At 36.3% G+C, this 21,432-nt stretch overlaps 2 protein-coding genes across 2 annotated transcripts; both read right to left on the reverse strand.

Annotated features, from left to right (window-relative positions):
• Positions 1-8,187: 8,187 nt before the first annotated feature.
• On the reverse strand, positions 8,188-12,498 carry LOC107866807. Its single transcript, XM_016712804.2, has 2 exons — positions 11,502-12,498; positions 8,188-9,245 (listed from the first exon to the last, which is right to left on the reverse strand). Exons 1-2 carry the CDS (start codon positions 12,018-12,020, stop codon positions 8,460-8,462), a joined length of 1,305 nt encoding a protein of 434 aa, XP_016568290.1. The 5' UTR covers positions 12,021-12,498; the 3' UTR covers positions 8,188-8,459.
• Positions 12,499-13,862: 1,364 nt separating this feature from the next.
• On the reverse strand, positions 13,863-20,030 carry LOC107866806. Its single transcript, XM_016712802.2, has 11 exons — positions 19,597-20,030; positions 17,660-17,751; positions 17,323-17,516; positions 16,603-16,642; positions 16,376-16,457; positions 16,183-16,260; positions 15,961-16,086; positions 15,131-15,252; positions 14,542-14,581; positions 14,359-14,433; positions 13,863-14,158 (listed from the first exon to the last, which is right to left on the reverse strand). The coding sequence occupies exons 1-11, from the start codon at positions 19,920-19,922 to the stop codon at positions 14,002-14,004; spliced, it is 1,332 nt and encodes a 443-aa protein (XP_016568288.2). The 5' UTR covers positions 19,923-20,030; the 3' UTR covers positions 13,863-14,001.
• Positions 20,031-21,432: the final 1,402 nt, after the last annotated feature.

Genomic DNA, 21,432 nt, shown 5'->3' on the forward strand with positions numbered 1-21,432 from the left:
CCAAAAATGACACCAAAAAGCCCAAGTAGGTCCCACGTACGGAAATCGCGTTTCCGAGGTCAACCCAATGCTCATCTATCACCAAGGAAGCATAACCCTCAATTGATAGGTGCAAATAAATAAAATTTGGGGCTAAATCAAGCCCTAAGCTAAATTGGGGCTTTGAGTCAAGAACAATGAAATTCACCAATAAAGTGATGAAATCTTACCTTAATCCGGATGATAATCATGATAAAAGATGTTTATCAAGCTCCCCAGACACCCACAAGACTCAATTTCGAGTGATCATACTCATTTAGGGTTTTAGGTTCTCAAATGTAAAGGAAAAATTCCCAAAATCGCGACCTTGGGTCTATTTATAGACCCCTTCGGCAAACAGACGCGGTACCCTGTGACAGCAAAGTCAAAAACTTGTTTTTGACCCTCAGAACTCATCCGGGACCCAAAATATATGATCCAATAGTGAAATTTTAGTGTAAACGATAATTAAAATCCATTGGAATCATCAAAACTTCCATACAAGGTCGTTTAGGCAAAAAGTGTGGCCCACATATATAGTTTCGATTTTATGACTTTCCGACTAATAGATCGAAATGAGCTCGGGTGCATTGGGACCCAAACCAAAGGTCTACCTAGACTAAAATCGATATTTTGGATATACTGGAGCAATCAAAATTTTCATCCGAGATCATTTCGCTAAAGTTTTTGAGCGGTGACCATTTGAAACCAACGAAGACTTCTAAACAGGGAGTTGACTCTAAAAACCAAACGAATTGCCCGATAACCGAACCCTCAGTCCCAGCAAGTCATAAATGACTTGGGGCAGTTATGGAGAAGCTCAAACAGTGAAGATAAGCATAAATATGAAAAATGACCTGAAGAGTCGTTACAATATCCACTACTAAAAGGACTTTCGTCCCCGAAAGTCAACGAATAGAAAGAATCTCAAAGGCTCGAAGTGATGAGGTACTGGGCCCGCATGTTTCAAGAATGACTTCCCAGGTAACCTCCACGAGGAGAGAACACTTGCAAGGGATTTCACCACAGGTATCCCTTTTTCAACCTGCAGCCTCACTTTACTTCCCAAACAACCAAACCTCAACTTCAACCGCTAAATGACCTCCAACTGAACTGAAAAGACTGATGCACGCAAATCTGAACCACAACACATTGATGCCAACTCAAGTATATTACTCCCATTGAGTAAATTATCCAAAATTCCTAAATAAAATTGAATCTCGAGGTCAAAACTGATATAACAAATATGGGGCCCACGAGCTATTATCTGGATACTTTTCAACTATAATCCAACCGACGTCAAGTAGACCAAATAGACAACCACAGAGTAGGCTCAACCAGCCTATAAATGAAATCTGAATGAAGACAACTCTAAAATAGAAGCTCCACGCAAGCTCTACAACACCAAGCTGAAATCTCAATACCAAGGCTGAATCGCTCGGTCTCAAATATCTAAACAAAACTAAGAATGGGTAGGCACTTATAATCCAAATTTATCATACGTACTAATCGTCAAGTCAAAACTGAACCAATACGACACCCCATCTAGGCAAAGAAATAGCCCTAAACACATATCATCGAGGAGAATCACTCCACCAAACCTTACTAGGCCAAACAAATACTGAAATAGGAATTTCCTGAATCCACCCAAGAACCACATCATCAAAGAAAAAATAACAATCTCAATGCCAAGGTCAAAGTCGAGACAACCACCAGAGTACCAACAACTCAAGCTAAAGAGTTTCTAATTTTCCAACTTTAGAAGCGATCACAGAAAAGGCCACCTGCCTCTATCTTTCATCTTCTCTAGACAAAATCATATAACAACAACAAAAGAGTATCCAATCTCCACACTAACAACAAGGCAATCCATCACCAGAGAGCCAACCAACTTACCTATGAGATGAATCCATGACATCTCAACATCAACATCAAATCGCTATCGGACAAAGAAATAGCCACAAATGAAGAGTGAACCTCAAACTGGTCAATCTCACAAATGGCTATATCTAAAAGAATAGCCAAGGCGAAAACCATCGCAACCCAGAAGGCAAGTCTAAGGATCTCAGACCCAGAAGGCAAGTCTAAGGATCTCAGACTCAATAATAGGCAATGCAACTACATTTCCAACTCTAGGGTGATAATAGAGCCACAAAAGATTAACCTGCCTTTTGATATCACAATACATCCCCGAATCAATCTAATACAGCTAACTAAGAGGGAACACAATCAACCTCGCCATGCTAGGGGAAAGAAATCATCAAATCGGGCTATATCTACTTAAGCCACCAAATAATAGCACAAGAAAATGAGAGTCTAACTAGATAACACTAGTCTATACAGCTACCCAGCAAGAATCAATTATAAAGTAACAACATCAAGTGATAATATCAAGTAATATCAGTACCCTCATGCAGTGGTAGCAATAGCAACAATAATATCAAAATCAATATACTCGATAGGTGGTACCAAAATGAACATCAATATTATGTACCACTCAAGGGCCACAACAGGACTAATGTGCCAAGATAAATGGGACTCGAACCCAAAGCACACCCATAGGGAAGAAACATCAATAAAGATCTACTCCATCCACTACTAAAAGAAATAAACCATGGAGTAGTAATATAATCATGAATTCAACAATAAGGCACATAATGAACGATATAAATTTATCAAGGCATATAATTATCAATGGGTATGAAAATCCAAATACACATAATAAGAGATAAAGGCGAGAATAAAAGCACACCAGTCGTGGCGACATCTGCAATCACATGCCTGATGGGCATAGAAAAAATAAATCTGAACGGGCCTAACTCGGACTGACCGGCTGAATCATCAACTGAGTTGCCAAACGCACCATCTATAACTGAAGATGCCACAATATCACGAGGCAGATCTGAATGAGCTGAATAACTAAAACTCCCATATCAAAGACACTCTCTATACTAGTAGTCGATCGCCTTATACTCGTAGCAATTCCTGGAGCATCAACATGGCAAGGACACAAACTGATCTAAAATGGATGGCCAACCAACGTCCGGAGAAATCCATAAATTTATGTCCAAACTTTCAAAATCATAGTCTGTCTTAGAAACTCTAGGCTGGCGGGAAATACAGGCTAACTCTATCTGACCACCTATCTCATACATTTTCTGAACCAGTGTCCCATCACAACACAACCAAACCAAGAATCTAAAATACTTCAAAATACTACCCCTCATAATCCAGAATGGTCACCATGGCTTGAAGAACAACACTACACTCCGCAAGTCTAATAGGAACTCAACCCAAATCCTTTTTAGCACTGCTGAAGATCTTTGATATCATCTTTAACTCATTAGTTCGATACTATGCAAAATTCTGGAAATGCATGTTGTAGTATCATCCGCATCTATCGACAATATCGCATCGTCCTTCGAGTATAGAAACATCTAACATCTAGTCTAGGTTCATCATTAGACTAAAACCGTCATTTATCCACCATTCATTATTATCAACTATTCATCCTATTTTTGTTAATCATACTAGACAACACATTACTACTTGTCGTCTAACCATCTTTTATTAAAAGACATCATTCATTAACTGACCATCATTAGCTACCATGTTCCAACTAAGCAAGATTCATTAACTAATACATTAGCTTCCTAGCCATCAAATACAATAGTCAGCTAATAGACAACCAGTTACTACATAGCTTAACCGTCTAACAAGAAGAAAAACCATAAGATCATATTTCGGCTATAATCACATCATTTATAATGGTAAATAATCATGAACATACCAAACCTATGCATGCCATCACCAGTATTCAATCAATGGAATAATAAGCACCATGCTGCATCTTCCTCCGTCCCATACTGGAGAGATGTGTATACAAACATATACATATACATATTCATAAATCGCAATCACATCATTCACAATGAGAAACACTTCTTGCATATTTAATCAATACCATAACACGGCCCTTCGCCCATTAATTTATCCGGAATAATCACAACATCATAATCATGGCCTTAGGCCCATATACATATTCGGAACTCATATCAATAATCATAATTATAAACCGTAGCATATCTATAATCATCTCACATATAGGAGATATCTCACATCTAGGAGACATAATATCAACAAGTATATCACCTCTATTAGACATCTCATATCTGTAGGTTATGCATCATGACCAAGAGGAAAATCATCTCTATAAGCTCAATAATCATAACTAAGAAGAAAATCATCTCTATGGGCCAAATATCATAACTAAGAGAAAAATGCATCTCTATGGGCAAAATATCATAATTAAGAGAAAATGCATCTCTGTGGGCCAAATATCATAATTAAGAGGAAAATACATCTCTATGGATAAAATATCATAATTAAGAGAAAAATGCATCTCTATGGGCAAAATATCATAATTCAGAGGAAAATGAATCTCTATGGGCCAAATATCATAATAAAGAGGAAAATGCACCTCCATGGGCAAAATATCATAATTAAGAGGAAAATGCATCTCTATGAGCCAAATATCATAATAAAGAGAAAAATGCATCTCTAGGGGTCAAATATCATAATAAAAAAGAAAATGCATCTCTATGGGATACTAATCATAATCCGACGAAAATCATCACAATTTATCAATTCACCAAGTAATTCTCATAAATAAGGCTCATTAGTCTCAACTAGGTCTACTATCCGCAACTAAGCCCTCAAGGGCTAACACAAATCTTGGCCTAAGTGGGTCGGATGATCCCACTTCTAATCCATAATTTCTATAAATAGGCATACTATGCTCCAAACTAGGCTAAGGTATCTAGTTCATCCTCTAGATGTCAAGAAAGCCATATTAACGCCTAAGATAGCAACTTCGACTAGAAATAAGGGTACTCAAGTCAACTCTACCAAACTTACGGTTCCAAAAATATCACACTAGCCTAATAAGGCTAAATATACAAATCATGCTTCAAATTCTAAAACCATATGCCGAGCATAGCATTATATCATATCCATGCTGCAAATTTACCCAAAATAGGGAGAAGACAATAGGATTCTACAAGGGTATTAAGAAATTCAATCTACGGGTCCAAAACCCTATCTAATCTCCAAACTTATACGTATATTCAATACTAAGTCATTCTATCCAATATCAATCTTAACATTCACATTCACACGCAATATATATCATACATCATCCATGAAGAAGAGTAGACAGAAGCCTACCTCAAGGCTAAACCGCAAAATTACACTTCAAGCACCATATGCTCGTCTTCACTTCACATTCCCCAAAATACCATCAAACTATCAAAAATATAATCTACTCATCAATACGAGTCTAACGATACCCATATTGCATTATTGTGCTTCGGGTCCAAAAATGACACCAAAAGGCCCAAGTAGGTCCCACGTACGGAAATCACTTTTCCGAGGTCAACCCAATGCTCATCTATCACCAAGGAAGCATAACCCTCAATTGATGGGTGCAAACAAATGAAATTTGGGGCTAAATCAAGCCCTAAGCTAAATTGGGGCTTTGAGTCAAGAACAATGAAATTCACCAATAAAGTGATGAAATCTTACCTTAATCCGGATGATAATCATGATAAAAGATGTTTATCAAGTTCCCCAGACACCCACAAGACTCAATTTCGAGTGATCATACTCATTTAGGGTTTTAGGTTCTCAAATGTAAAGAAAAAATTCCCAAAATCGCGACCTTGGGTCTATTTATAGACCCCTTCGGCAAACAGACGCGGTACCCTGTGACAGCAAAGTCAAAAACTTGTTTTTGACTCTTAGAACTCATCCGGGACCCAAAATATATGATCCAATAGTGAAATTTGAGTGTAAACCACAATTAAAATCCATTGGAATCATCAAAAATTCCATAAAAGGTCGTTTAGGCAAAAAGTGGGCCTACATATATAGTTTCGATTTTATGACTTTTCGACTAATAGATCGAAATGAGCTCGGGTGCATTGGGACCCGAACCAAAGGTCTACCTAGACTAAAATCGATATTTCGGATATGCTGGCGCAGTCGAAATTTTCATCCGATATCGTTTCGCTGAAGTTTTTGATCGGTGGCCATTTGGAACCAACGAAGACTTCAAAACAGGGAGTTGACTCTAAAAACCAAAAGAATTGCCCGGTAACCGAACCCTCAGTCCCAGTAAGTCATAAATGACTTGGGGCAGTTATGGAGAAGCTCAAACGGTGAAGATAAGCATAAATATAAAAAATGACCTGAAGAGTCATTGCAGATTCTCCGTAATCCATGTTGCATAATTCGAGTCAGTTTGTTTGGGTTACTTTGTTTCTCCAGTAAGATAGCCAACCTTGTTTCGAGGTTCGATTCGCATCTCCATCAATTGAGACCATAGTGAGAAATTCGTTTCGTCAAGAATAACTCCTGTTGGAAAAGGTGAGTTGTCTTGTTGAACTATAATTGAGGTAGGGTTTGTTACGGTTGAGTTTGTGGGTTTGGTAGTGCTTCCAGAAGAAGGCGTAGAATCTCCCATCTTGGAAAAACTAGAAAAAAAAAAGGGCAGTCTACGGCAATCTACAGTAATCTACTTGGTTTCTCTGATACCATGTAGAAATTTAGGTTATGTACGGTTATTTTTTATTCATCTCTTAAAACGGGTATATATAGATACAAATAGTTCTTTGGCACCCCTACCAGAAATACATAATTACATAATAATCCTAATGTCAACATTTTTCGATAAAGAATGTTTGATTGTCCATCCTAAACTATATATGGCTAACCACAATCTTTATGAGACCAATATCTTTTTTATTTTTTAACACCTATATATGGTGTATGAGACTCTAACCGATACTATTAAATTATAAATCACGATAGATCAATATGATTCAAATTGAAAAAAAAAAAAAAAAAAGAACAAGGAGTACAACTTTTTTTCTCACATACTTGATTAATTGACTTGGATGAGCCGCGGGTCTATCGGAAACAAACCGATCTCCGTCTCATCCGAGGTAGTGGTATGGACTGCATACACTTACCTTCATTAGACCCCACTTTGTGAGAATACACTGAATATGTTATTGTTGTATGATTAATTGACTAGGGAGTAATGAAGATTGATCGATTTGAGCAGCAATAGCTTTGAGAGATTCCAAATTGCAGTATTGAATTCAATATATAGTACACTTGGCATGCGTAGATGTGCAACTTGTTCATAGTTCTTGATTATCATCCATAGACCATCCTAAACCTAGAAGGGCCCACCCTTATTAATCAGAGTATTTTAGTGGTAGTACCTATGACAGATTGTGTAATCTGAACTCATGTGGCATTTCACGAATTTCTTGCTGGAATAATAGTACTATAATAGGCATATGCGAGAGTGTTTGGATACACGTAGTTTGTTCATATTCCTTGTGATAAGTAACTATTTGTTGTTTCAAAAGATTAAGAAGGTTAAAAGGGGTGTTCTTCCTTCATCCTCCTTGCATCATCAGTGGTAAGCTAGAAATTTCATTAAAGGTATTCAAGATTTAATATATGCGTGTGAATTTTCTTTTTTAACCTATATACTTAGCATGATTTTTCATGAAGGTGTTCAACCGTCCGCCCATCACTTGCCTTGCATGGTATTGCCTTGAGTGGTGGAGTTTGGAATGTTGGAGTTGTGCAACTGAAGATTTTAGTAATATCAAATTCGGATTTTTTAACTTCAATATCTTAGGTCTAAAGTTAATTCTGAGATGACTAAACATTAAACATTTTGTAATTTTTTGGTTAATGCATTAAATAGCAGTCCATAGCTGTCCTCACTATCCATGCACTTGCCCTTTTCTTCAAGGGAGTTGCACCTTTAACTCTAAATTGATTGCTTTTTTCCTGTTAAGGCTACTGTTGGTCCAAATCAAATTATAAGCTTTTGGAATGAAGGCCCAAAACAAATTACGAATCTATTAGTAGCTTTATGCATTGAACCTATCGACAGGGCAAAAAATGTGGACGTTGACATGCATGTTAATAAGTCACACAACTTAACAACAACATATCCGATGTAATACCACAAGTGGGATTTGAAAGAGTAGGATGTATGTATTGCCACTTTACTCCTATAGAGGTTGTTTCCAATAGACCCTCGGCACAATGAAATCACACAGCTTAGAATAAGAAAGATTAAGGTACAAAAAAAAAAGGAGCTTTTCTGCATTTCTCAGAATTACTTTCTCCATAAAGCTAGGCAATATTACTTGTCAGTGTCCATGAGATATGCATAATAAGTAAACCTGCATCGTCTACAGAAACATCTGAGGTAATTTCTACGATTCTTTTTGTTTCACGAGGAAGGAAAAATGAATATAAAACCTCTGCAATGTAGAAAAAACTGCGTGGTAGGCTAGAAAGCTATACATCGTTTCCCTATACTATAATGGATTTGACGATTTTCTTTGACGTTAGGCAGGCGTTGCAGCAATTGACAAACCCATGTGACAAATTTGAGACACTGGAGGAGCCTCCCAATAAGCAGCCTTCTTCATCATTGCTGTGAAATCTTTCACACACTGTTCCATTTTTAGATCTTCAACTCGTTGTCTCGCTGCAGCGAGTTTATTACCTGCCACTTGGTCGAATATTTTCTGCCATCCACTCTCCCACTCAGCATGAGCATCACAGATTTGAAGGGTGTTATTGGCCCAATCGGTCCAGCTCCATCCTTTGTACAGTCTGTTCATCATGAGCTCAACGCATTGGTCAGTGCACGAAGGTGTGCAAGGCCGGCATTTAGCACCGCTTAGTGGCCCTGGACTAGAAAGTGCTGCTACAGGAACACCAAAATGGGGTGGTGGAAAATCATAGCTACGATCTGATACAATGCAAAATGGGAGGCGCTTAGCAATGTAGGGAACTCTGCTGATATTTAGTTGGGCCTGGAATGCGCCCTCGGAGTTGAGGCGATGATATCCAGCTAAATCCAGCTTAGTAATCAAGGAGAGCCGAGAAAGAGCAACTACAGACGTGTTGTAGTCACCAATGCCAAAGCGATCATTTAAGCCACTGTAGGATGAACCAGATGGGACTAGGTAGGCGCCGGGAATGAAGTCTTCTGGTGATAGTGGGGCGTTCCAGTAGCCATCAACTCGGGTACGGATTATCCAATCATAAGTGAAGTTGTTCTTGTGTTGATGGGCTTGAATCATTGTCAAGCAGCCCTCAACCAGGTTGAAATATTGCAGCAGGCCCTGCCATACAGAACAGTAAAATTTCGGTTTCAATTGTTGGGAATTATAAAAAGCTAATTGTATTAGCGTTCCAGCCTAGGGGCATCGTAGAGCCAAAGCATTATGAGACCTTTTGTAAATGTACTTCCTTTTTTTCTCTTTTAAGATATGCTAATTTTTCTTCAATATAACAACAACAACGACATACACAGTATAGTCCCACAGGTGAGGTTCGGAGATGATAGTGTGTACACAAACCTAATCCTTCCCGCATAGAGATAGAGAGGCTGTTTCCAATAAACAAAATAAACTACCAACCAGTGGGAAGCCGGGGAAGATTTCTACATATTTCTCTCTGCTTTCATTTTTTTATGAGATTCATAGTACTATAGGAAACTCTTCGCCATCTTTTCAACCAGTAACCGTCGATCTTCACTAAATAAGATTCCAAACATTTTTCCTCCTTAAGACAGAGGACACCATGCAAACACAAGTCTAGCTTGAAGTGGTAGGGCTATCCTTTATTTATCTGGTTCTAAATGTATTTTTCTTTATTTTTGTGAGCTATAAAGATGCATATATAGTAGAAGTAGCGGACATGATTGGCTTACACCCCATATGTATGTGAGAACTAGAGAAAAAACCCAGTCTACTTCAACCCTTGAATTCATGTCTGCAAGATGAGCTAAGTGCTATTGCACTACGAATTCAAGGAGCTATCATAGTATCACAATTTACAACTAAACAATGGACTAGTAAATCTATATTATAAATGGCAAGAAAGACACACGATAAGAAAATAGCAATTTAAGTCCAACCATTGTGGTCCTGGTTTGGATAAAGTGCTACAGCTGGATCCACTAACTCGAATTAGGTAAAGCCGAAAAAGGTACAGATGTTAGACTTGTAAACACCATATTAACTGGCAAGCTTACTCTTCAAGCGTAGTCCAATATATATTTCAACTTCCATTAATCTGGACCAGTGTTCTATCCAATGGAAAAGTCTAATGAATTGGTAGAACATTCGAAAGTGTACCTTGAGAACAATTTCATTTTTTTTTCAATTAATATTTCCCCTTCTAAAGCAACTAAACAGGGGATTATGTCATCAAATGCTTCATCATTTTCTTATTTCTTCCTCACAAACCTGTGATGCTTTTAGGCTAGAGCCCACAGAATTGGTGAAGATTCTGAGGAGGTAAACCAAATTTTACCTAAACTACCTACCTTCCATAGGATATATTTTCTCTTCCGTGTCTTCAGTTCAGAAGAGAAGAATTGAGGTTCGCTCATGGCAGAACTACAAACTTCTTCTCACCGATGTACTTGTTTTATTTTTTAATAGTTGTGGTGTCGGGGCCAGCTTGTACTCACCTCGACTAATAAGTGCCAGATTTCATCAGATCATATATATCTCACTCTCAGCCACATCTCAATACCAAATTTGTAGAGGTCAGCTATATGAATCAATGCGGATAGGGAAAAAAAAACTACATGAATCGATTTACTTATAACTCTACTCTTATTTTAGTATCTTTAGGATTCATCAAAAGCTCGAAACTTTTGTGCTGGCCATAAACCTACAGTAAATCTTCTCTGTAATCTTTTTATAGGTAAATCTTCTTGTTATTTGAGCACATACGAAGTTACACGTCACCAAATCAAACCAAACCAAATACTAGAACAAGTGTTGACTACTAACTAACACGACCTGCCAGCTACAAATACCATTAACAACCTTCCAAAATTGGAAGTTACATTACAAACAATACACCATTAATGTCAAAATATTTGTTATGATCCTAAAAAACAAAAAAACACTTACACCACATAACATTCTCCTATTGGAATTTTGTTAAATTAAACCGGAAACACTAGTTAAACCTAACAACAACAACAACATACCTAGTATAATTCCACAAGTGAGGTCTGGAAACGCTAAGTGTGTACAAAAACACCATTAACAACCTTCCAAAACTGGAAGTTGGGTAACAACCAACACACCATTAATATCTAAAGCATTTATTACTATCCTAAAAAAGCAAAACACTTAAACCACATAACATTCTCCTTTTGGAAGAATTTTACTAAATTAAACCCAACACACTACTTAAGCTAACAACAGCGTAACCAGTACAATTCCACAAGTGAAGTCTAAGCTTTGAGCTCGCTAATGTGTACACAAACCTTATCTCTACCTCGTAACATTTCAAATCAACAAACAAAGCAAATGCTTATACAAACAAAACGAAAAACATTGCAGAAATCATTATACCTGAATACCATTAGGTGATCCACTGGCACTAAGAACTCGAACCTGAAACTCAGTAATTTCAATATTTTTAGGCTTAAATATCTTAATAGCAGATATTCGAGGAGCAGATTTTAACAAAGAAAACTTATAAGCATTAGAATCCAATGGACTATGAAGATAAAGATCAGAATTCGGAAACTCTTTCAGAATTTTCTGTATAATTGACGGTCCAGTAAGTTCAAATCTTCGAGCTCCACCAACTATACATACAGCAATTCTAGACCGGTTCAATTCCGCCTTAGTCAAAATAACCGGCGTGAATAACGGTTCATCCGAACCGGTTTGATTTACAGACTTAGGAGGCGGATGAGGAGGGTTAGCAGAGGCAGGGGCATTGTTGTGGAAAACGGAAATGAGAGGGGTAAAAGTGGAAAAAGGAGAAATGTAAAAAAGGAGATAAAGTGAAGGGATAATTAAGAGTAAAAGTTTCCAATCAAGATCTGAAGAAACAAATTTTGAGCATTTTTTCATTAGCAGCATTTCTGATACTGTATTCAACGTAGCAGTAAGGTGTGCGTACACTCTATTCTCTACAAACCCCGAGGCTGTTGTTGTTTTTCTCTAAGATTTTTGGATTTGTTTCTTCTTTTTCTCACATAAAATGGAAAACAGAACGAAAAAAATTGAATTTTCTTCTTCTTATTCTTCTGCAACTTGTTTCTGGTGTTGGTGGTACTACAACAGTGGTGTAGCAATTATGCCATGCACGGCTAAAATGAACAAATTTGGACTTTTCAATTGCTACTTTGTTTACTATCAGTATATAGTACAAGGTTGGCTGAATTATGAATCAATATTTGAATGGCTGTTCTTTATTTTTTTTTTGTTGGGGTGACGGGGTAAAAGGTTTAGAAGATGTGACGATGATGAATCTAGAAAGTGTGAAAGTAACAGAAAAGAGAAAAGAATATTTTTTTTCATGTACAAAATGAATATGAATGTATTTCTTTTTGCTTTTTTGAATTTGCGTCGGGTACAGTCTATTTGGGAATAACGCTTCTTATCACAATTTTTCATATTCAAGCTCAAATACGAAATCTTTGATTAATGGAGGAGCAGCACCATCCACAACACCATATCCTTTGGTGGCAATGTATTTCTTTTTATATTGCATGGAAAAGAGCGGAAGGATTAGCCTAAATAATCGTTCATATTGGTGGTTACTGCTAAAGCTAAATATAGTTGATGTATGTGTAATATATGTATAATTGTAAGCTAAATATAGTTGATGTATGTGTAATATATGAATAATTGTGTATAATTTATACATCAGTGAGAAAAAGTAAATAATATCGTCACGTAAAGAAAAAAAAAGTAGCGTGATTTCATTGGTTTTTTGATTTACTAATATTTGAGAGTAAAGTACTTGTTAACAAAAGCAATTTTATATCGAGGGCCGAACTTAGTACTTGTTGTTAATGGTAAAATAATATTTATCAAGTTGTTTTATTTCTCATGAGGTGTTTGTGAGTGTTATTATTTAGCTTTCTTTGGTTTTCGGTAAATACTTATTCACTTTTTTTGTCCAAACTAAATTACTTAATAGATATAAAAACTTAAGTGTATGTTTCACATAATCATAATTAAGTCTCTGTCTAATTAGAACTTACCTCTTTATTAAAAAAAATTAATTTTGTTAAATAAAACTTGATGAAAAAATAAAAAGAAATGAAGTGTAAGGCAATGCAGGAGGAATTATTTATGAAAATCGAGGAGGAATATATAGAGGGAATAAAGGTTTAAAAAGTGAAAACATGTAACGTAGATCTACCAATTGACATATATTCTAAGTTCTGTCTATCTGACTAATCTCTTGTTAGTTAATTTAAATATGTATATTTTGTCAATCTCAATAAAGACGACACAAGTCATGGCTTAGACAGATGCAATTAGCACAAATTATTTATTTGATCACACACTATATTATATAGTTTTATTCGTAGATCATAAATTAAACATCAAGTCTGCCTGCGATGTGTATCTCTTCGTGTTGGACAACGGACACCATCTTTATAAAGAAGTTTTTAAATTAAGTTCGTCTAGACTCTAAAATAATTCTTAAAAAGAGAAAAAAAATAGTTTAGTGTACTAAAACTTCTACTACTAAATGTGGAGTTCGGAGAAAAATCAGAATATAAAAGTCTATTATGCAGTCTTAACTAACATTCTTGCAAGTATTAATTACTATATTAATGCAATTTCACATAATAATATGCTATCATGTTATGGTGGGGTGCAATTCTTAACCAGTGGTTTAAAATTTGATCCTTGAAAACAAAGTAATATATGGTAGAGAGCACTTTATCCTCAAAGATGCAAAAATGATTTAAATCCCTAAAAGAATGAAATAAATGAATAGGCAAAGCATGTTTTGTTACATTAAAAGTCTTGCCAATTACAGTCAAAACCTGAAAAATTGCCAACTACTAGCATTCAACTTCAACCTAAATAAATGAGCTTGTCATTGTGACAAAGTGGGAGGCAATTCATCTTCTGGAGGCATAGATGGACCAAAATCCATATTTGGGAATACACCAGGTGGTCTTTCTCGAGGTTGGATTGACAATAATTGGGTTGAATTGCCTACAACATCTGCCCATCCATAGTGAGGTTCAGCCCTATCATTATATAGTAAGTAAAAATATGTTAGTTCGAAAGTGAGTTTTAACTTTTATATATCGATCAACAAGGGAAGAGTTTTCTCCAATTAGATAGAGTAGTTGTAGTTGAAAAATAAGATAGGCCGTCTGAGTTGAATTATACTGATGTATCGGTGTATAGAAAATTCTACTTAATATTAGAAGTGACTATGGCTTACTCGTAATAAGTTCCTTCATCCACAACGATGTCCCAACTTTCACCTGTTGTGCTCTTGCCATACTTGTGCACTTTGCTGATTCATGGAAACAACAGTATTTTTAAGTTTCTATAGTGTAAACAGTGTCATGGAACTGGATATTGAATTGACTGAATTTTAGTTCGAATTCATAATTGGGCATACCCATTTCCGAAGTGCTCCTCTCCCCATGTCCTAGACCATCCTGAATAATTAGGAAAAAGAAAACAAGACCAAGAGAGTTGGATGATTGGTTACCATGATACTCAAAATAAGAAACATCGTAATCTATATTATGACCTTATATCAGCTCTTCTATATAATTGTGAAATACTCCATTCAAGATTCGACAATATGCAATTAAATGAAATTATGCTAGATAATTTAAGAATAATATGCATTGAAAAAATACTAAATGCATTATGTAGTTGCAGTTGTTTACAACATGCAGATTCACACCCTATAATTGTTTGCTTAAGCATAATTCTATTGTTTTTCTGCTTAAGCATAATTCTATTGTTTAACCTTTTCAGGGACTTCCAAAAACATGTTTCTTTTATTTGGGAGTGATGAACAGAATGTTGTAAATGAGTATGATCACTGTTTCTACTATGATAGCAGGGGAATGTTTTTTTTTTTTATTTGCAGCTTAACTTTCACCAAGAAAACTTGTATTAATTGGTTTTTATGTTTTAGTACCCAAGCCCTTTTGGAATATAAACTTGTAATTCAAATGAACGAAAAGTAGACATACTATCACCGGCGGGTGACACATGCCAAGTTTCTCCTTGTCGCGAGCCAATTCCAGCAAAAAACTTCTCTTCCCACTTGTCTCCCCATTTTGTTCCTAGCTCAGTTTCCGCCCATTTGTCTGTCCTGAGAAAAGGAACATGGAACGATAAGCAACATAAACCACGTCACTAACCAGTCAAGACTGCTAAGGAGGTCTTTAACAAACTTTTCAACATTTCACATTGTCATTAGCAACACAAGGCTGCTAAGGAGATATTAACAAACTTTCTCAACCTTTCAAACGGGCATGGTTAACAATTCTCGAAAAGGTCAGAAACAAGCAATTACAATAATGTCATGAAAAAGAGAGAATAAAGTAAGATGTTCAACAAACCTCATACTTTGAGCTATGCTGTTTTATATCAGTCAAGTTTCAATTGTAAGGAAGTTCAATTCTAAAGGAGCCATCAGTTAGGACATATAATGATGACCAAAGTCGGGACTATCTCAGCATCAAATTTTAGACCATGATATTATTTCCAATAACTAATGCAGTAGCAAAACCAAAGTTCAAGCATAAACACAGCTTTTTCTAATGCAAGAGTGAACCCAAAGCAGATTGTTGCAGCTCTAGTTTACTGCTATGTCTTGAATGAGCATATTTTAAAGTCATTTTGCTTGTTTAGTGACATAGGATGTATTGTTATTATTTTTTGATAAGTAGGTCACATAGGATGTATAATGTAATAACACCAGGTAGTAGTTACAAAAGTGGCTCCACAAAAACTCCACTATATCAAGCTGGCAAAAGTCTTGCGGTGAAAACTTAACGCAACAAAATAAAGTACATACCATTTAAGAACAGATCCCCTTCCATCATAATGTTCTCCCCATTTCTCCCACCACGATTGTTCATTTAGTCTGCCATACTTGTGTGCCCCTTTCTCTGTCCAACCCTTCGCATCATACTTCTCCCACCTGCATGTGAAAATATCATGCTTAATAAACTATTGTACATGTAATTTTACTATTAATGACCATGAAATCTTAACTATATCCCTCAAAATCTCTTACCAATTTTCATACCACCCAGCGTTCTCAGTGCCTGATTTTGCTTGTTTTTGTGCACTCCTTTCAATCCTAGCAAGATTACTGCATATTGAAAAATAAAAATGCCGCATAATTGTTTTAATAATTCTCCCAGAGAAGCAAAGTAGTACTTAACAACTTACAAGATGACAAAATCTAAGAAAAACATGCATATAACCTCCATTCATCTTGGTGAAGAACTTCCCGCCATGTTTCCCACCATGCGTCCCCTTCAACATTTTTCCCGGATTTCTCAACGCCTATCAATTATCCAATAAAAGAAAATGCTTCACGAAGTGCAGAATAAAGGATGACCGCGTAATAATAAAAAAACAATTATATGATAGAAACCTTAAAACCAAATGTAGTGATGTTATACATATTTAAAATAATAAAAGGTCATACCAAGTTCTTTGTATCCGGTCCAATCACTTTTCTCCCACCACTGTCAATGAGATCAACAAATCCAATTAAAGCATCCACCTGGGATGGTACTTGATATGGTTATAAAATAATGTCTACAATTTAACTCGTATTCAAAATATTCTTCAGTAATTTGTTAGAGGATGCAACAACTTATTGGCAGGGAGTAATTTATCCATTAGAATCAAGTATTCATGGTTAACCAATTAACCTTTTAATAGTCTGTGGCCAACAAAATTAATTCTTACAAACTATTCAATAATGGAGCAGAAATGTCAGGGACTAACATATGAGTACAAAACCTATCAGCAAGTTTAGGACAATAATCACCGTTCTCCTGATCGCAGCCTCTTTAAAGAAAAACACGAAACAAGAATAAATCAAATCTTGTTTCAAGACTGATTATAGAATTTCCCATGAATCAGAAATCAAAGAAGCAAGAAGTTGATGTATAAATACTAGAGCATTACTCTTAATGCGCAACTGCCCATCAAGTTAAATTCTTTTGAACTCTGATGCCTACGAGGCGCCAAAACTAGAAGGACCTCTGAATAATACTCTTGTGATTGCACATCAGGTAAATATTCATTTATGCAAAAATGTGAGATATCAGCCCTTGGAAAAGGTAGTATAATTACAATACAAACTTCAACATCCACAACAACAAAATCATATACTAATCACAAGATTAAGAATGTGTACCGTTTCTTTCCATGCTAAAGTACCATCACTGCTTTGACCACCCATCCTTGTCCATCGGCATCGGTATCCATTGTCACCAAGGTCTTCCCCACTCTCCCGATACCACGTACTGCCATCCTCGTTTATTCCACTTTCATTGACATTATCATTTAACATACTGATCCCCCAGTCTTTCTCATTCGCAATACCAGTGTCTATATAAGGAAGGATAATCAGGAAATTTATCATCATGTGCCACAAAGGCGCTTGCAAATGTAATGCAACTAGAGTAACTGTCAATATCATCTGGAAAGAACAAGATTCTTATAAAAGCCAAAAAGGAAGGAACCATAAATACCTCGTTTTGGTGGAGAATCACGGGACTGTGGGCCTGAATTTCTTGGGATGCAGCGGAAAAAGAATTTTTCTGGCTTTGAAATAAATCTAGACCTGCATAAAAACAGGAAAAGAAATAGTTACTTCCAATAAAATACGGAGGAGTCACAACATGGAAAAATTGAGTCACTAAATCGTGAAGATATTCTAGGATACTAGAAAGTAGAAGCTCAAACACTAACTTGTTATGCACATCAAGATTATCAAGCCCTTTAGTGAATGGCTTGTTATTAATAGAATGCAATAATATTAACAATAGGATAACTCTTTTTCTCATACCTTAGCAATGACACAAAAATCCATCCAAATAAATAAAGAAATTCTTAGTACAAAACGAAACAGGCAGATCTTACAAATTGCTTAGAGTTTTCAATGGTCATGCACATGTTTTGAGGCAATATAAGACTTTAGATAAGTTATATGGTAGAAAGGATCAAAAGAATCCAACTTGCAAAGTTCTACCTTTAAATAAAAAGACAAAGCTTATCCTATACAGATTAGCATAGAGATTTCTAAAAGCCTCATACTTGAGAGGGGTTCAAGTGTTACGAAGCAAATACATAGAGATTCTCTATTGAAATCGGAAATGGAAAGTACAAAACATTCAAATCTCTACACCGTATCAATGCCAAGACACTGAAGACAGTAAAGGGGAATTCACTATCTGATTGCCCTCTTTTCCTTATGTTTCCATTTAGACAAAGTTTAGCATCTACCCAAACTGACACATTTGATGACTTATCAACTTATGCCAGAGGACATGTAAAGCTAATTACTTTCAAAAGATATATCGCATTACTTCTTAAATAATTAGAATATCACAGAAACTCATAAAGGTTGTGACTTTAGCTCTTATTATTATATAAAGCTTATTAATTAGTCAAATCAACCATGAGGAAATGCAATTCAAGTATGTATTAAATCCCGTGCAATAAAATTGGAAAACATTTCAAACGGACATAGAAATAACCTACTAAAAGAACCTCGTCATAATCCTATCAAGTGTTAATAAGCAATGAGATTAAAATTGCTCTTTTGCATCAGAATCAGAAATAAAAAAACTTACAAATCTCAACATCGTATCACTGGCAGAAAGAAAAAATGTTGTTCCTTTTGTTTTCATTCAGACAAATTTTACTGTATGTCCAAACAAACCCATGTGATCCTTATCATCTTCAGCCAAATAAAGCGTAAAATTAATTTCTTTTCTTGATAAGGAACATGTAAAGTTATTTCTTTCATAAATAAAGACCACATTACTTCCAAAACATCCTAAAATTCTAGTAATGGATGTGACTTTATCTCTTAGAATTAAAGGGGAGTTGTTGCCATGTGATTAGGAGGTCAGAGGTTCAAGCCATGAAAACTGAAAACAGCCTCTTATAGAAATACGGAGCAAGACTGCAGGTCAGATGTTCGCCATGAAAACTGAAAACAGCCTCTTACAGAAATGCGGAGTAAGACTGCGTACAGTATATCTTTATGGTCTGGCCCTTCCCCGGACCTCACACATAGCGGGAGGCGGGAGCTTTAGTGCAGCAGATCGCCATTTTACTATTAACCAGTCTCCAACCTTGAAGTGATTCAGCTTAATCATGTATAATGCTTTACTTTGAATATAAAATTGCTCAACAGCTTTGCAAGTGAGAGACATAGCAATACGCACTCAAAAATAATCATAATATAAATTCAACAACAACCAAAAAATTCAGGTCACCTATATCCATGTCCCACAATTTTGTCCCATTTTATCGCATTACACATTGAGCATTTTAAAATTATTTCTATAAATACCTCATTTTTCCTTTGGATTCAAATCTATATTCTTACGACCACAATGAACAGTGATTAGAAAAAAAATGTACTGAATATAAAAAAGATTATTGTTTTACGACTTACTGAGGAGATGGAAAAGGCATTGCAGAAGAAGCTTGGATCCTCATATAATTAGCACTAGTCTTCTTCGCATCAAACCTCCAATCATCACTTTTATCAACACCATTCCCAGAACCACCACTTGCTCCTCTAATTGGCATTGTTGAATCTGAACAACATTTTACACTGAAAAAACCTCCAGTACTATTACGACAACCACCAATCAACTTCCTATTCGTCCTTCTAAATTCGACAAATCCATTGCGAAATGAGGGCAATATATCAACGCTTCGCAGCTCGGTAGCTGCGAATCCTCTGGTAGAAGCGGAAGCTGAAGCTATAGCCGCCATTACTGTTCAGGAAAATGCCATAGAGAATGTGTTGATAAAGCCCTAGTGAGAGGTTCAAGAGGAGAAAAAGGAGGAGTAAGTTGAATTGAGATTTTGGAAGAGAGAAATTAGGAGGATTTTTAGGTAGTTATAGATAAATATGGTTGATGGTGAAGGGACCAAAAAGTAATATTGATAAAGTAGGAGGATGATCTCGAAAAATGTGGGGGCTACTTCGAATTTGCGATTGGGTCCATTGACTTGTGATTTGTATCCATTTTGCCACAATGGATTTGCCACGTGTCATCCATACTGAATCAGCTTTGTGGGACCCAATTTACCATTATATTTCCATTTGGTACACCAAATCAAATAAGGAAGAATGTCTGATTGAACAATTTTACTATTGCATAAAATAATCACGAAATTAATTAATAACTCACTCAAATATCACTTAAAGTTAATTTCAACTTTTATACAAAATTAGTTTCTTTATCTTACGTAACGAAACGACCCTAAATTCCAAAAATGACAAAGTAGAAATGAGTCACCAATTCTCACCATTTAACTTGTTATGTGTAATAATGCTTTGCTTTCTTTTGAAAACAACAATAACAACAAATCCAGTGCATTCCCACAAAGTGGGGTCTGAGGTGAGTAAGATGTATGCAGATCATACTGCTACCTCCGAAGAAGTAAAGAGCCTGTTTCCGATAGATCCCCGACTCGAGATATAGAACAGTAACAAGGGAATGAATGACACAACAGAAAATTCGTGATAAAAAATAATGTCACTAGAAAACAGAGAAAATACGACATACGATAAATAAGGGCAACACGAAAGAGAGGAAAAAAAATACGAAAGGAAACCTACCTAGTTGTAACATACTCACACATACCAAAGACACCTAAGAATACTGAGATTCCTGCCCGGCAATACAAGGTCTCACCTAACCGCTTGCTACACCTCACACACTCACACTAGCCTTCTACCCTTATCTGCGACCTCCACACCTTCCTATCTAAGATCATGTCCTCAGTAAACTGAAGCTGCTCCATATCGTGTCTAATCACTTCTCTCCAGTACTTCTTCGGCCTGCCTCTACTTCTCCTGAAACCATCCAAAGCTAGTCTCTCACACCTACGAACTGGGGCATCCGCGCCCCTCCTCATCACATGCTCAAACCATCCCAGCTTTCCTTCCCTCATCTTGTCCTCTACTGACGTCACTCCCACCTTCTCCCGAATAACTTCATTTCTTACTCTATCCCCTCTAGTAAGCCCACACATCCAATGCAACATCCTCATTTCCGCCACCTTCAATTTTTGAATGTGGGAGTGCTTGACTGGTCAACACTCCGATCCATACAACATGGCCGGGCAGACTGCCACCTTTGCTTTCTTTTGAAAAAAATGACTTTATTATATTGATGAAGATATGCTATGTTTTTTTATGGTAAGTAGGCGCGGTATTTTTAGGGGACCTAAAGCTAATTTAAATTCATATTACGTAAAGCTCACTAAAAGAGAA

Source organism: Capsicum annuum, chromosome 4 (genome assembly GCF_002878395.1).
Source record: "Capsicum annuum cultivar UCD-10X-F1 chromosome 4, UCD10Xv1.1, whole genome shotgun sequence".
NCBI classification, from domain to species: Eukaryota; Viridiplantae; Streptophyta; class Magnoliopsida; order Solanales; family Solanaceae; genus Capsicum; species Capsicum annuum.